We start from the raw sequence: 18373 nt of genomic DNA, 5'->3' as shown, positions 1-18373 counted from the left end.
ATTTTAATGTAAGAACATATTGGAGTTTTGTACAAGTTGCAGTTTTACTTTTAAAACCCCAACCAATTTGCATATGTGTTGTTAAGTTATTGTATAATATACTTGATGATTATGTGATTGTGTGAGGATGATATGAACTTTTGGAATATAATGATGTATGAAACTGTGATGATGATGACCTTGTCAATTAATATATGTGTTGTATATTGATGATATAATGTATAAGACTTTTTTTATGAGAATGATGAATGAATTTCAAGGAAAAATCCTTTTAAAGTAGGTGTGCTTTGGTGTGCATTGATGTAGGGACTCATAATTTGAAAGTTTGTCCTAACACTCTAGTAATCATTCAAACTCATGTAGAGGAGAATGAGTTACGAATGGAGAGTAGCAGGAGGTCCTAACTGGAAGAACCATTTGTAGTTTTAGAAACTAGTATAGGATTAACATTGTGGGTAGAAGTTATCCATCACAAGTGCCAAAACTTCCAAGTAGTTGAACACCAATGCTCGTTATCTGAATAATTGAGTCTAATTGGTCTTTTACGATGTGGCTTATTGATTAGCTTCTTAATATGATTTAATTTATGATTAATGACACATTTTGTTTTTATATTAGCTCATCCTCTCTTGTGTATGTGCTTCTTGTGATGTTTTTTTTTTGTAATGATCACCATATTTTGTGTGAGCAAATAAGGATTTAGGTTTTGGCCGCTGATGATCGTGACGACAATGTAGCATTTTAGTTCTTTAGATTTGCTTTCATTGCTAAGTTCTATCTTTTGAAAAACTTTTGTAAGGTATATCAATTGCCATTTTCGGTTAGAGTTTAAGGTTGTGACAGTATACCAGTTCTATATTTATGTTTTGGATAACTGTAATAGAAACTCCTTGATTATCTCCTAAAAGTATTAAATATGTGATATTTTAATTCAGTATAATTACTCTTTAAATGGAATGTTACCATTTATATAATTTTCATCTTCAAACAATTAAAAAAAAATCATTTAACTTTTCGGATTGGAGAGAAATGGTGGAAGAGAGAAGAAACAGAAATAAATATCCCTTTGAAAGAGGAAAAAATGGTGAAGAAAATAAACATGACATATAATCAGTAGAAAGAAAAAAGAAACTCTATTATATTCTTTTACTTTCCTAATTAACAATAATACTTTTTATTCACTTTTTTTAACTCTCATTTCTACACCAAACTGTGATATCTTTTACATCTTTATGGTTCATTTATGTTAAATTCTCTTAGTGTCACTTTCCTAAAAAAACTTGACAAAGGGATTAGTACTTTCAACCTATTTAGCCATAATAAATAAAAATTAATAATATAGAATACAAAATAAATTGTGTAATTTGACTACCCCAGAAACCATTTGCATGCAGAAATTCTCTAGTTAATTATCTTTTTTAATAAGAGTAACTGAAATGAAATAAATGTAGTTAATTACATTTTGAGTATTACAGTGTTTTAAATTTATGTTTTGAGTATAGGAACCTTCCTTTACTTTAGACTCTAATTTTTTTAGATAGAGTGGATAAATATGTGGATAGTTTTCAATATTTTAGGAGTGTAAATTTTTATTTATGTTGCAAAATATGTTTGGAGGAAGAATTTTCGGAGATTTTGGTTTGAAACTGATTAGCATGAAAGATTTCTTTTCACTCTAATGATAATTACCATTTATCATTTCTCATGCCATTCACTTAAAATGTGAGAAATTATATATAATGCATTTATAGCAATACTTCTTACATATATTAATAAAATCCAAAAGATATTTTACAAATGCTTTAGATGTATTTGTTTTACGGTATGATGTTGCATTATAAAAAATTCATTCTTAAAGGTATTTCAAATGGAATAGATATTTTTACTTGTATAGAATCTCGTTTAATGTTCCTAAAAACTAGCTTTTAAATTTGAAATGATTAAAATGAAAGTTACAAAAGGGTTATAAGGTATCCATTAGCATCCGAACCTTTGTTCTTATACTCCTATGATATATGTAATCTCATACTTGTTAGATTATGAATCCAAAAGATATCATAATAAGCATCAAACAATCCATATAATAAATTATCCTAACTATTAAGAGCAGTTTTTAATAATAATAATAATAATAATAATAGTATACAAAAATGTATTTGATCAGTAATTAATAACAATATAAATGAAAAGTGGTACCTGATATTCCAGACAGAATTAATGATAGATTAAAAGTGTTATGTGTGAAACAATACTAATATCTTTCTGGTAGAGTTTAGAACGTATCTTAGAATTGTGTTTTTACATTGTTTCATAAAATTGACTAATAGAATATCTGTTTTATTTACCACCAAAGATTAGGGACCTCTCAACAAGTTTATGAATACTTAAGTCTATCACTCATTAAACAATCCAACTCATCACAGACCGTCTATCAGAAATCCAATATGTATTATCCATAAACTAATACTAATTTTATAATATAATCGATATTTACAAATAATATAATTTATTAATTAATATTAATCTATAATAATAATAATAATAATAATAATAATAATAATAAATAGAAAATAATAATTTTATATAATAAAATTATATAAAATACAACGATACTAAGAGAAAACTAAAATACCCTTAAGTTATAATTTAATCACGACGCTGACCAAATTCTTTGTTCTCTCTTCATTGCACTCTCTTTCCAAATCACTGGACTGTAGTTGCACATAATCTTGTTTTTTAAACTTTCAGGATTATTTAACTGTGATTGTATGTGTATGTGTGCACATATGTGTGTATCAAGAGAAATTAACTGATTATTTAATTTTTCAATATGTATAATAATCAATTGATTAAAAATTAGTTGTAAAGGAAAAGAGGGATTAATTATATTTCTAATAACTATCAAGAAAACTACCCCTGCATTGCTTAAAATGTTTGCCATTTTGCAAACATTTCTACTCAATGGATAAATATAGAATCTAACTAGCCCAATATGTTCAATATCAAGATAGTGATATTAATATAGAAATTTCTTCCTGCACCCCTATGTTTTCATACTGCACCCCATAAGCAAGGTAAAAAGTCAATTTGTCCACTTCTTTTTCCTTCTTCCTCCCTCACAGCACCTCCATAGTTTTATTCACCTCTACCCCATCTTTTTCTTTCACCTCCGCTCTATATTCTTCCACCTCCAACTCCATCACCTCTACTATAAAAAAATATTCAAAATACCCATTAAAACAAATAGAAAGATCATAATAATACGAAGTGTATCAAAGAAGATGAGAATCAACGATGAAAAGATGTGAAATGTAAGTTATGAATTTCACAATCTATGTGCATTCTGAATTGTACAATCCAAAATACAAATTTAAATTACATTATAGATCGTATAATCTGAAATATAATTTTTTTATATTTTGAATTGTACAGTCCAAAATACAATTTTTTATTATGATTGTATAATCCAAAATATAATTTTGCATTACAGATTACACAATCAAAAACTATAAGTACGACAGGGGTATAATTAAAATTTAGAAAAATAAAATGGTGTAGGAAGAAAATATGGAGGTGCAAGAAGAAATTTTCTTCTAATATACTTATATTCTCAACACCATGGTGCCATGATTACGATTAGGCCTAAGAAAACAAAGTAAACCCAAGGAATATGGTAAATTTATATGTGATTTTAAGAATATTAATTAATCTTTATTTAAAAAAAATCATAAAACTTAGTGAGTTTCACATCTTATTTAATTTGCTGAGAAATAATACACAGACATTCAAAGTGCTATATGACGTTTTGAAAAAAAATAATACAGATATTATAAGTAATATGATATGGGAAAAGGATTATTAGGCCTTAAATGTTTAAAAATAACAAATACTCACATATCATTATTTACTTCCTCTTACTTTTTTCACTTGCAATAAATTTGAACTAATAAGAATATATATTAAACGAGAGACTTAATCAAGTTTCAATTTCATGATAATTTTTGGTAATTTCAATTAAGTTATTACCTTCTTTTTTATGTGAATTCCATCATTTTTTTTAATTATCTTCGCATATTATTATGTATTTTAATTTAATCGTAGTTTTGAAGTTAACATGACTAGTGTCTTTTATTGTTGGAAGAAGATAAACGAGAACTAAGAAAAAAAAAACAAAACAAAAGTCCAAATGAGATATTGAAAAAATCGCAGAACAATCGTGTTAAATGAGGATAAACGAAAACGAAAAGGAAAATAAAACAAAAAACTAAACATTTTTTTGCAAGACTACGATGGGATTGGAGTTGTCGGTGAAGGTGAAGGTCGTAGAGGACATCTAATAACAAAATTTAATGGTTGTTTTTCAGTAAAAAAAACGTGTACCCAACCCGAGTCATAGTTCTTGAACCTAAATCTCAACCAAGATGAACCAAACCATTATTCATTATGCCCACTTCATCATTTTCAAACTTCAAGTATATACTTTCAATTTCATCATTTGGATCCTCATTACCACTATTCATATCTAAATCATTACATTCTGAAGTATCTTTTCCCTTTCATTCTTATCAAAAAAACTAATGAATGGATGTGATGTTGCAAAACTAGATGACTCGCGGGATGTCATATGATTTTTTTTTGTAACACGTCCATCAAACGCATGTCCCTGGAAAGGGATAAAAAACTTTTGTTTTACTTTTATTCATCCTAGAGGTGTCACTTTTTTCTTTTTTTTTCTCTAAATTTGAATTTATCATTGACATTATTTAAGGGAATAATTTAGTTCTTATTCCATTTTGTTTACCTCATCCAACTTAATTACAAAATTACGTCATTTAATATTAACACAAAATAATTAGGGTAACAATGTGGGCTGATTAAACCCGTTTAGGACCGTCATGCACTTAGCTTCAAAATATAGGTCGGATTTCGACTCACTTTTTAAAAGCAGTTGAATGTTATAACATGTCTCACATCGTCTAGGATCGTGGATCATAGGTTGACCCACATTTTGCTTCACTATCTCTTTTCTTTTTAGGTTACGACTCCATGTTGGATGTGTTTTTGCTATGTATAAAGGCAATGGTACCAATGCACACACCTAACAAATAAAAATCAAGACTTTTGACGTTTGCGATTTCAGGAATAAAAAAATATCAATCTTTGAATTCCTGTACTTGAAGGGATTTTATTTGTAATAAGAAAATTTGTCAGAATTAGCATTTGAAAGACATGGTAAGAACTGACAACTTTTTACATGTCCTCCAACAATTTTTGAATTTTGTACCTTTTTTGCATCATCACAACACTTTCTTGATCCAAATTATGTTTTGTCGCTTCAAAGCTATATAATCATCCAATGTATTCCCCAAATTTAACGAAGACTTGCATACCTAATATACAAAAATAGAAGAATTAAATGAATAAGGTTAGAGAGAATGAGGAAAAGAGAGACCTAATTAAGTGGAGAATCAACGAAGAGGGAGGATGTCTCCATGCGAAAGATGGTTAGAGAGTGGAGAGTGACGATTTAAAAAACGGACGAGCAAATGTGTCCGCTCAATGTGCAATTATGCTGGTCGGGCTTTAGTGACCTTGCGGACTTAATATCAACTCGTCCCTTCCTGTGTTTTTTCTAGCCAATTATCCTTCTTTACCACTTGTAAAGATAATATATTAAACAAACAAGTAAGATGACAAAATAAAATACCAAGTATATCATCTAGTTAAAAAATAATAATAATATGCACAATTAAAAATATAATTTTTTTTAATTCTCAATAAAAAAAATTATAAAAACTTGATTAAAAATACCTTATTTTATCAATAATTTAAAACTTAATTAATCTAAAAGAAAGTACTTAGAAATATCTTTTCTTATCATCCTTATTTGTTGTTAGGAATAAATTTTTTTTGTATAGGCTACATAGCTGTATAATTTCCTCAATTGTAAATGACGCTTAATAGGATCAATTAGAAGTGAAATTGTTATATAAACCAAAATTATGTGGTGTAGAATAAGGCAATTTTCATAGCACGTATTAATTTTTTTAAAATTAAAAAAATAAAGTCACATATAATATAGAAATTGATAAGGACTTATGATCATATAGTCCTTAAACATACAATAATTCATCCTTCAATCCCTTGTTTGGTGTCTATTAAATTGAAATATGGGTGAAGGCAACAATAATTCCATCCCTAACTATGAGAAGTCAGCATTTTTTTTTTCTTTCACACCGTAATTTTTTACTACACCGCCACAATTTTTGAAATAACTATTTTACTATTTGTAAAAGTTATTTTCGGATTATTGTGTTGGAAATCTTCCCAAACAAACTTTCTTCAAACTGTTTTCTCGAACAAAAATTTTTGGCATGAATATGATATCTTCTGGAATGAGTTTTCTTGAACAAATTGTCAGAACAAATTTTTTTGAAACAATAGAAATATATTTCAGAAATGATTTGTAGAATAAGATTTTTGGAATACATGAAATACATTTCGAAACAAACTTTCCGGGATAAAGTTCTATTCTACTTCCTCTTCTCAAAGAGTGAAACTAAAATGAAGAATAAATGTATAGTTGGAAGTAGTGAGATGGTGGTGTTGGTAGTGGTGACAGAAGAGGTGACATGGCTATTTTAGTATTTTTCCGTATTAGTATAAAGGTGCGGGTGTTAGTAGGAATAAAAAGCCTTAGTTAGCATAGATAATGGGCCTAATCTATTGAGATAGTTCTTAAAAAAGGTTGAATTCTGAAGAAGAAACGTTGGTTAATTAGTTTACATAATAATAGAAACTGGACCTTATACAGGGTTTGGAATATTAACATTACCCCAAATGGATCTTCATTTTGTGATGACTAGATGAATTTGTTAAGAGTTGTTTTTTTTTTTAATATTTATGTTGTTTAATATGATTGTCAAATTTATTTATTTTTAAAAAGATTTTCATTTTTTATTATGCAAATCCTATCTATTTTTTTTAGTGTAAGTAATTATTTTAAAACTTTTTCATTTCACAAGTTTATACAAATCCATTTAACAACCTCTTAAATGTTTAATCTTTCAGCTCGATTATACCGGTCAAAATGCGACAACATACACATACACATATAATTAGAAAATTGTCACCCTCCTATTAAATATTTTTTGTTTAGGTGTATTTCACACGTTATTTTGGAAATTAGTTAAGAAAATTTATCTGTCATCTTCAAATTGTACTTTCTTTAATTATTTATTTTTTAGCCTTTTATCTCTTTCAATATATATTCTTTTACTACTATCTATAAACTGAATTTCAACTTTTTTAAGTTGAAATATATATATATATATATATATATATATATATATATAAAGAGAGAGAGAGTATAACTCAAAAAAAAAACTTGTCTACTATATATCTTATTATATATTTATCTAAATATGTTATACTTGTCTATCATCATAAAAATATGACTTTATATTTTTATCTTGGTCATTATTATCCTTTTTACTAATGTCATCCTCATTGTCAATACCAACATAATAATAATAACTATTACTCCTATTAATGTTACTACTATTATTATAATTTACATCACTATTATTTCAAACATTTTCATTATACTATCAACACCCTAATAAATGTTTATAAAGACAAGTAGACGAGAAGTAGAAAGTGATTACTCTTTACTCAAATTAACTCAAATTTAAAAGACATGTTAATGGACAAGACAAAAATCAGAAAAGTATGCACAGCTACAATCTGGACCAATTTGTCCTTGATCATCCAAACTTGTCAAAACAAACATTTAACCTAGGAGTTAAGAACATCATGGGTTACTACTAGACACTACTACTGCCAAAATTTGATGCAAAGGAGTACATCGCCCAATATTCATATTCATTCTTTCTTGCGTTTCTTGAGAACTTTGTGGCTTGAAAAAGGGTATATCCTTAAAATTTTGATGCTGGCAGCAGTTCACACATCCATCTTTTCCTCTGCGTTTGTTACTTGCCTCATGTTTAGCTAAACTTCAATAAACTCTGCAATTCTAGTTGAACTATTTTAAAAGCTAACATGGATGAAACGATAGCCACTATGAAACCCTTGTATGAATATTTCTAAAACATAAATGACAAAGGTAAAAATTCATTTTATTAAAATATAATTAATGGGTTGCGAAGACTATTCGACAACACTGGAATTGAAATTTCAACATTAAAAGCATTTTTTTTAAAAGACAAGAATTTATAATTTAATATAAACTGCATTGAAGAATTAAAAGCATGTTTTATATTAACTGGTTTATATTACCAAAATAAAATCAAATTTACTTAGGCTATTAAAGACAAATTTTATCCTCTCTTAATGTAAGGGGCAAACGAGAAGGGGGGGCACAGTAGGGACAAAGGAAAACCATCCTGCCAAAATGAACAATGTCAAAGTGACAGACTTGACAAATTTCCAATGACAATTAGGAGATATAACCAATCTCATTCAACAAAAATGAATTGGGTATCCCACAGCACACAAATGAATTGTGTAACCCAAAATAGACAGAAACCTTTTTAATAAATACATAACCGATCACTTCCAGAGAGCAATAATGTCCCCAACATTATGTTTATACACAAAGGTTTTCAGCTGCTCCGGAGAATGCAGAATAGAGACCGGTAATAGAGACATGCCCAAAGTTAATCATAACAAAGGCATGGGTCACGCCGTCCCTGCTGGTTATGTTAGTTTGAAGAACAGTATCAAAATCAGAAACCACCAATAATAACCAAGAAACCAAGAAACGGGGAACACAAAAATTTAGGGGGAAAAGCAGTGCATTAGGTGCAGCAGACACTTGTCTCGCGGTAAATATAAATGAAACGAATATAAGAATAACTTCACGGAAAAAGAGGAGGTAAATTTAATATTAACTATGAAAAACAACTGTAAAAGGAAAAATATGGCTATAAGCTATAACAGAGCGCAACAGTATTTCATTCACATCACATGGATCTTTCCAGTTAGAAAATGATCTATTTCATACCCAGCAGTAGACAAACTCTAGCATGTAAATCCACTTTTAAAAAAATTTTGCTTTCACTAGTCGCATCCAACCACTACCAACAAGGGTAGATAAAACTAAATGGTAAGTTACAACCAATAGATAAGACTGATCTACTTGATTTTGAATCAAGTTTCCATGCTCAGTAATATGAAGGAACACTCAACTATGATCTACCTGCCAGTTTGATCACGTTAGCACTGACAGTTGATATCTTAAAATCCCAAAACAGCTCACTTCAGCCAATCCAGAACTACAAAGAAAAGAGAGCGAAATGAGTACACAATCACCTAAAAAAAAGAAAACACCAATGGCATCTTGACATGGAAAACATGAAATCCAGTTCAAAAACGAATTACTTTTTTATATACAATCTCGTTTTGGCACAAGTAGGTAAACACACTTTCATGAACATCATGCAATATGAGCAACGCCACTTTAAGCCAATTAAATCATGAAAACGGAGCAAGTTTACTAATTACCAACTGTAGCCATAATTATACTTTGGGGAGCTTCATCATTAGGTAGCACAATACCCGCCAGCAAGAATAACTTCCATGATCCTCAGCAACACAAAAAATTGTTTGTCCATTTCTGCTAGGTTTTACCATTTCCAACAATAACAATGACACAACTAGCAAAAGGTCACATCCCAAATGTTCTGTTGTAGAGATCCCCGGAATTTGGCATCCGAAATTTGGAATCATCGTATCCTGAGTAAAATTTATTAAACCCAAGTCTTTCATTTCTCAAAAGCTCCGCCACACCCAAACCATTTCCAGTCTGCGCCTCATTCCACCCATCCCATTGCCCATTTGACAAGACTGCATTTGCAGACTGCTGCATAGACAGCTGTTGGAATGGAGCCAGACTACTGACTTGTGATTGATCTAACCTTGAAGCAACTGCAAAAGAATCACCAAGCTGAGAAAAAGTATTCCCAATTTCAGAAAATCTATGATTTTGCTGTGGTGAGAGAGATCTTTGCATCAACAATTGCAGTCTAGCATCATTTTCAAAGTAATTTAGTTGAGGCATAAAATTCGATCGAATGTCCAGTGCCGGGCTGTTCAGTGCACCTTGAAGTCTCCCTTTGCCAACTGCCAAAATAGCAGGGTCCATGTATTCAATATCCCCAGCACCACCAAGGTTTCCAGTTGAAGGTGACTGATATGAATTTCTCAAGAGGGAAGAATGATCAAGCAGAGAACTCCCTATCAAAAGAACTAATAAATTCAACTAACATATTAAAAAAAGGGTGTCTAGAAAAGATAATAAGAATCATAACTAACCAGAAATGGAGTCAAAAGCCTGCTCCACTCTCTCATTGGAAGAAAAACCAGGTGGTGGTGGCCTGCTTGGAATGGAAAAACCTGGTGGGGCTGAAACTTGCGCTCTTGAAATGGCTGTAACCAATAATAAAAGCAAGGTCATTACGTTAGATGAAAACAAAAATCTGAGACACCTGTAATCAATCTAACACATTGCCAGGTACAAATTCAGAGGAAAGTAAACATGCAGTACCATAAAAGTGGATACTTAACCATAGCTAATAGTTTTGAACTTTCTAACCTTACAGGAAGCAATCAAACAATAGAACCAGCAGCTGGTAAACCACATTTTGTTACAGTGGACATAATTTTCTTTCACATCCAGCAATTCAATAATCAAAAAATTGAATATTTAGGCTCTCCAGTTATTTTTCTCACTAAATTCTTGACAAATTGCTATCCAGTCGTCGATACCAAACTCAGCATACAAAACACTATTCAGCATTTTTAAAAGAGCAAAATAGGCATTGAAGTTCCCTTCCAGCTGAAGATTTTCACTACTTAGTTATTTAACTGCTGTGACGTTAAAATATTACTCAATATTGGCTCATTAGTTTCAGAAGCTAGCGGGTTGAAGACAATTACATCATAAGCCAAGAAAAATGTCATTTCTTAAAGTCTTCCAACCCTCTTGAAAAGTCAACACAAAGATACAACATTTCCCCTTTCCACGTACACAAATAGAATATCTTCAAAGCACAGTTGTGTAATCCAATACCACAAACAGCAAAAATAATCAGGTCGCAGACAACAAATATACACAGGCAACAGTAATTCAGAAAGTCAAGGAAGCTATAAATTTTCAAGGCAGAGAAAATTATAATATACAAAGGAAAATAAGCAAAATGCGTCTAAGATTACAATATCATGAAGAAATCTTTCAAATACATGTACGTTACAGTAGCAGAGGAAACAATAATAAGAAATGCAATTATATTAAAGAATATATACAAAAGTTATAGTAGGCTGCTAAAGGAGGATAGTATTACTCACCCGAAAGCTTATTAGATGAAATGAAATGACCACTAGCAATATTTTCAGCTTCCTCAAAGTTACTTGTTCGAAATCCATTCGCAATGCCCAACTTATCCATATACAAGTCTCTCTCTGAAAAATTCTGGAAAACTTTATTATTTGGACGTTGATGGTTTACACCATAAGAAGCATTCGCATCAAACATTTGGATTTTGGATTCCTCCTGCCTCGCAAAAGAAAACCTTGATTGATTGTTACTGTGAACTTTCCAAGAACTAGATTTGTTTAAAGGACCAGACTGGTTCTCAGTATTGTCACCCAACAATTTAGCTAAATTATGCGGTGATGTTAGTGAGTCATCCCAGGCATCAAAGTCCATGGACAAAATATTTGAAATTATACTACTTTCACCCTTATCCATAGTAACATCATGACCAGAATTTACTGCTTCACTAACTAATCTTTGAATGCTATGACCATTTCTTTCGTCATTAAGCAGACCATAGGAGCTGCTGCTGACCAATTTATCTGAGTGGTCGTTGCATAATATATTAGATGCATGTAATATAGATTCATCAACAGATACAGAACCTGCATTCATGGCATTACAACTTTCACCATGCTGCAGAAGACAAGGGCTGGAAAGGTTTGATACATGAAGGAAACCAGTTGACTTTGGCAAATAAGAACGACAAACAACTTCTGGATCCTTGAGTCTTTGATTGTCAAAAGATGTTACATCATCATCGAATTCCACAGCATTTGATGCTACTATAGATTGAGAATCCAATTTCCAATCACCCTGTTCCCTAGAATTACAAACCTCATTATCCGGCATAGCTTTACCAGCCACATTTGTAGTTATTACATCCCTAAATCTGTCTTTATATTGTGATCCTTGAATTTGGGGAGATTTAATCAAGACATAATCGGTAGGCGGGCTATTAGGTTTGGTTATACTGGAATGTTCCGCATTTCCATCAATGTTAATTGAGGACAAGTCAATGGACAACTTCGGAATTGTTTCAACGGTAGTAGGCATTGCTTCCTCGGGACCAGAGTTACAAGACTGTCCAGTAAGGTTAGTAGAATTTATTGTGTTTGCTGTAGTACAATTGCCATCACCATCTCGGGACAATGGTAGCGAAGACAACTGGCTGTTCAAATTCACAGGAACAGGAGAAGCATCAGAGGATGAAGATTTTTCTCCTGAACTAACCAAACTGTCCACACTATTGTTATATTGCTTAACAGGTTTCAACAATTCACTTTTCACTCTAGTTGTCATACTATGACTCCCATCACTCGATGGTGGTCTCTTTGTAACATCAGAAGCCTGAATTGAGCCTGTAACAGCTGCAGAAAATGCTAGCGAGCTGCTGCCTGTATCAGGTTTGGGCTTGGATGGCCCATTTGGATAAGATAGACCTCCAGCTGGGGGCTGACAACTTGTGGCCTGGGTACCCCTGTCAAATATAAACATAGCTTGGAACCATAATTACCTTTAGATAAGTTCAACCTTCAAAGCCAAATAAAAAATTATACACTGTACATACCACGCAGCACTAGCAGGGAGGGGAACATGTCTCTCATAGATTCCATTCGGAGGTGAACCTCTAACAGTGCTAACAGAGTTCTGCCTCGAAAATAAAATGAAATGTCAGTTTTAATGCATCATTGAGTGTGTGTGTGTGTGTGTACATGTAACCCAGTTCAGCCATTAAAGATAAAAATTCACAAGAGCTCTAAACATCAATATGGCAAAGGCTAATATGCAAACAAAATGGGTTTCAGGGAAGATTGAAAAATGTCTTACACTTGAAGGATTTTTCACAATAGGCTTTGCAGGAGTAGTATTCATATTGTCATCCAGTGGAGGAGGTAATACATTCCCTGATCGCCGTTGCATATTGTTAGTTGCACCAGTGATCTGCTGAACTCGACTTCTTCAAAATATCAAGGTGAATCAAGATATAATTATTTGAAAAACACTATATTCAGTGCAATCAATTACAAGTATTGGAAAGTACAGTCAGTAAACATGCTTCAGAACGCATCTTTTGTCCACCACAATATATTACATAATTTAAACACTATTCTTCCTTTTAACCAATTAAATAGCTTGAATACAAAGATCACAAACCTGGTGTAAGCTGAAATTATTTCATCTTTAGTAAAGCTATCTTCTTGAGAGCCAATCTCATGCAAATATAGACAATCCGGATTGCTGCAAGGCTGGTTATGGAGATCTCTCATCAATTATAAGCACAATTAAGCATAATTTGAAAGTTGTGTAGACTAGTAATTCTCATACCACACTTCGGAGCCATGCATGACAATATTTTGTGGTTCCAAAACAAGCCCTGAAATTTTAAATTCAAAAACATATTCCTAAGCATCCTATTTAAGACAAGTTTCAGTGAAAGCAAATATTTTGTACCTTAAAGGTCTACCCTCCAACACAAACCCATGTACATTTTGAATACAACGAATTGCTTCATCTTCCTTTGAATAAGTTATATATCTGAAACAGAAATCTTTTATTAGGAAATATGTTACTCATATTAATACAGTGTATGGTATAAGGATGAAGATAATCATTTTGCTAATATAGCAGCAAGAAATAAATGAAGAAAGAGAGAAGATGCCCCATTCTCAGTTCTTTTTAACCACGTGAAGCAGCTTTTTCGTGTTTTCCTTCCATGAACGAAAAAGATTACAGTACATGGACTTTTCTTATCTCTAGTTATTCCTCCCTTCTTGTGTGAAAAGAAATGTGCAATAACCCAAAGCTATTCAATTCATATCAATGACGACAAGATTAAACAGCTCAGATTCCATTTGCTCTGGCCAGCTAATAATTAACAGAATTCCACAATATTATCTGAAACCACAAACTTGAAGAGAATACACTTACACACTGCATGTATCATTTGGAAACTGTTGGATGACACCAGCTGCTGTTCGAGACATTGATACTTTTAAGACCTTCCCATACTGACCAAAATACTCTCTTCGCTGAAGAAGCTACACAATGAATGATTAAAATAAGAAGAAGATCCAGAAAAATCCAATAAAAAAGAGAACAAACGAGAAGATGGAAACATTCTGGTGCTCAAGAGAAAAGAAGGTGAAATTTTTACATCTTCGTCTGCAAGATTGAGAGGCAACCCAACTATGTAAACAAGGTTCCTCTGAATCACTCGCACACTGCTGAGCTGCTTGCGCCCATCAGATGATTTAGACTTCGCCTTCTGAGTCTTCATCTTTTTCTCCATAGTAACTTCATTCACCAATCTACAGGAAAAATAACATCACCATAAATGCACAAGAAAAAGCCTAATGTTTCCTCAGTATGCATAAAACCTGTAGAACAATAAGATCTGAGGAACAACAAATTCAGTTCTTTTGCTTCATATCAAGCAATGAAAGCTTCAGAGTTTCTAATATATATCTAATTGAATTCAACAGACTATTTTGACAAGTACAAGAAACATACTCTTGTTAATACATCAATACATTATCTACAATATGTTGAAAATTATTTAGAATGAAAAAATCGTTGGTAGTGCTATCACCATTTCCTGAGTTCTGATAAAACTCAACAAGTACTAAAGATTTTGTTGCAACCATTTCTCATTCTGACAAATAGTTATATAAATAAATTAACGCTTATTGAAAAAGGAGGTGACAAAAGAGAGCTTCAGAAACAATAACACAAAAAACAATCCTACACAAATAAAATAGGGCTCACAGAATAACCTCTCACAGTTTGCAGCCATCCCAACAATCTTTTCCTTATCATAAGGAGAACGACATGCTGGGCATCGCCCCTCGGTGTCATCCTTCTCAGCCATGTCCATAATGTGATGCCAGCACCAGACACAGATCTGCAATCAAGGAGAAATGAGACTGACATTAATCATAATGATGCTCTGTGATTAAGACATATCACCCAGAAACAGATCACAGACAGCATCTACATCACATCATGTACAAGTCAATTTCCAAAAGATGAAGTAATGAGGTTTTATTAGGGGTGAAATAATATCAAAAGTGCCGACTATTACGAGAAATAACACCAAAAAACAACATAATAGTTACACTAAATCAAAAGACACATGCTACTTAACACATTTTATTGGTTGAATAAAATAAGACAACTAATAAGATCAGCTAGAGGGAGAGAAAAATCATAAACTCTGGTAAACATTATATATTCTTTAGAAAACAAGGAAAACCCTTTTACAAACCAAAGAACAAGTCACTGACTTAATAAAAAAATTAATCCAAAAAATACATAGAATCAAACCTCATAACCACATTTGCAAGGCTTCAACTGTTGATCCGTCAAATCCATTTCTTCAGCACAGAGGGGACATGTTCTTTCTCCTTTGTCACTCATGATTGCCCTGGAGGAAAACAGGCATAAACAACAAACACTGATGTCAAATAAAAATAAAAAACCATGGCATCGAAAACTTAAACCAGAAAAAGAAATTATGAAAATCTTATCCAGCATACTCATAAAAAACTATCCAGACACAAAATATATGAGAAAAAAAAAACCACACCACAGCTGTGATACTGAAAACTATTATACACCTGTCAATACAACAAGCTCACAATGTTTTAGATTGTTAATCATTCACTGAACGAATATTGTAGCCAACAACATACAGGTAGAGATGGTGCATTTGCATGTAAATTTCAACATTAAGATGATGACTACAACAACAAGAATGATAATAGCATCGAGGAATCTAGACATAAATCCAAACAAAAACCCCCCCACAGTCTTTCGACTCTAACAACATTTAATTAATTAATAAAAACACCAAATCACTCCAAAAAAAAAATAATCTATGCATTGAAGTACGGCCCAGCCCAGACACCACAGATCAACTAAATCGTTAACCAAAACAGAGAGAATCCTGCAGACACACAATAATAAAACCCACAAAATCAACATACGAAATCCAATATGCAATGAAACGAGAGCTTCGAATATTTGACAACAAAAAGGGGAAAACACGGACGGCGAGAACATTAACCGTAATTCGAGAAGCAATTAGGGATCTAAGCAGAAATCGCATTGGATATGAGAAATTAGGGTTAGAAATTGGGAGTCGATGACTCACAGTGAGATCGAGAAGACGAAACTGTGAGGAGGAGATTGTCTGTGAAATCGATAAGAGGAGAGAGAGAGAGAGAAAGAGAGGGCAAAAAGTTAAGAGGGCAGAGAAAAACCACAGGGTGTCTTTTAAAAGAGAGAGAAGGGGCTGTTTGGATGATGGCGTTTTCGGTTTTTGGCTCTCTATCTCTATCTCTTGCGCGTTGCTGTCATTTGCTGAGACAAATAACCTCATCTTATTAGTTAATTACGTAAAATGCCCCTGCCTCTTTTCATTATATCTCTCCCTTTGGTTTTTCCAACACCTCAACTTGTTCCAGTGTTCCACTTCCTATACTACCCATACTCTTCACTCGCCTCAAAGCGGTGCATTAGATATGCGACACGTGTCTCGTCTTTTGATCCTACAAATGTGGTTGTCGAACAATTCTATGATATACTGGGATATGGATGCATAAATAAAATGAATTAATTCCATCTTTTAATTAATAGTCACTTTTCTAGACAAGAAAATTAAAATAATAGAAAACAAAAAATAGCTTTCTTATAAATATTATGCTAATACTAGTAAATGTTTTTTAAAGAAATATTTGTAATTGTTAAGATTATTACTATTAACTCTATAGATAACACGTGTGTTATTTATATTTACTTTATATTTAACTTTTAATATGTTTTATGCATGTATTTTAAACGATTTATTCGTTATATTATACGAGGTTAAATATGATTTTATTTTTTAATTTTTTATTAAAAATGATATTTAATATTTTTTGAAATTATAGATAATTTAGCTTTTTATTTTTAAAAATAGAATAAATTTAAATATTTTAATTCTAATTTTGTTAAATTTATTTGATATTTTAAATATATTATTTAATTAATATTAAAAAAGAAAAGTTAAACTATATGAATAATTTAAATATTATTATGAAATGTATTTAGAATGTTGAATAAATTAAAAAAAAATAGTTAAATACATTTTTAAAATTAAATGACTAAATTAATCTAAAATTTCAAAAATAAATTATTTCTATCTTTTTCAGTAAAAATATATTTAATTTTATTATAAGAAGATATTGCATGGTATTCATTTACCTCTGGTTTTTTAAAGTGTCGGGTTTTAAATATCATGCAAAAATTATAATGTATTTTAGATAACTATTAAGCTAAAAACTTGACAGATAGTTAATATTTGAGTTGATAAACAATATTTATCAAATCAGTTAAAATAAATCATATCAAGATTACTATAATAATTATTAAAATTTCTAGCTAAAATTAAATTATTTAATTTTCTGTTGTGATTTTAAACTACTTTACAAATAAAATATAATAAGTTGTGTAAGATGAGTTTCTTTTTATATATATACGTATCTGCAATTATATATAATTTATATTTTCTCTACACATTTTTTTTAATTTTAGTTATAATTATACTACCTATCTTCTAAAGTAACTTCACACACTTTAATTAATAATTATACAAACTTCAATCACTTTACAATACAGTTACGGCTTTCTCTTTCATGCAAATTTATGATTAATCTATATCTATAATAAAACATAATGCGATCTCATATACATGTTTAATATTTGTATTTTAACATGTTTATGTTTTAATTTTAAAAAATATAATCATCTATAAAAAGTAACAGTAGACAGTTACACTTATGCTTTCGCAATCCTACAAATTATACTCTATATCCTTCTTCTAGAATAATTTTATTCAAAATATAGATTGTGTATACAAAATAATCTATAGAATAATTTTTATTCAAAACCAGAAACGCATAAATACACGTCAACGGGATAACGCCTGTTTTTTCTAATAAAAATATTTATTTAATTCTAATTATGTGATCATTAATTATATATATTGGGTAATAA

General features: G+C 31.0%; 1 protein-coding gene across 4 annotated transcripts; it reads right to left on the bottom strand.

Moving 5' to 3' along the window:
* Positions 1-8326: 8326 nt before the first annotated feature.
* LOC114170567 lies at positions 8327-16681 on the bottom strand. Of its 4 annotated transcripts, none has more exons than XM_028056073.1 (15): positions 16491-16681; positions 15662-15761; positions 15112-15239; positions 14493-14646; positions 14267-14376; positions 13790-13873; positions 13664-13712; positions 13493-13584; positions 13166-13295; positions 12906-12985; positions 11368-12815; positions 10336-10449; positions 9526-10257; positions 9221-9296; positions 8327-8714 (listed from the first exon to the last, which is right to left on the bottom strand). In XM_028056073.1, the coding sequence occupies exons 2-13, from the start codon at positions 15752-15754 to the stop codon at positions 9689-9691; spliced, it is 3051 nt and encodes a 1016-aa protein (XP_027911874.1). In that variant the 5' UTR covers positions 15755-15761; positions 16491-16681; the 3' UTR covers positions 8327-8714; positions 9221-9296; positions 9526-9688. The 4 variants fall into 4 exon arrangements, with proteins under 4 accessions (XP_027911874.1, XP_027911875.1, XP_027911873.1 ...); XM_028056074.1 differs by having other exon boundaries at positions 8327-8711; XM_028056072.1 differs by lacking the exon at positions 8327-8714 and having other exon boundaries at positions 8879-9296.
* Between the last annotated feature and the right edge of the window lie 1692 nt (positions 16682-18373).

Source organism: Vigna unguiculata, chromosome 11, assembly GCF_004118075.2.
Source record: "Vigna unguiculata cultivar IT97K-499-35 chromosome 11, ASM411807v1, whole genome shotgun sequence".
NCBI lineage: Eukaryota > Viridiplantae > Streptophyta > Magnoliopsida > Fabales > Fabaceae > Vigna > Vigna unguiculata.
Note: the sequence above shows the minus strand (reverse complement) of the source record. Positions and strands in the feature narration are given on the sequence as shown.

Bases quoted from the DNA above. Each gene is read 5' to 3' on its own strand.
- LOC114170567 (XM_028056073.1), bottom strand. From the start codon at position 15,754: ATGAGTGACAAAGGAGAAAGAACATGTCCCCTCTGTGCTGAAGAAATG. The intron at 14,647-15,111 runs GTTATTCTGTGA...TTTTTCCTGTAG, and splicing joins ATGGCTGCAAACTGTGAGAG to ATTGGTGAATGAAGTTACTA. The intron at 13,874-14,266 runs GTAAGTGTATTC...TTTCTGTTTCAG, and splicing joins CCAAATGATACATGCAGTGT to ATATATAACTTATTCAAAGG.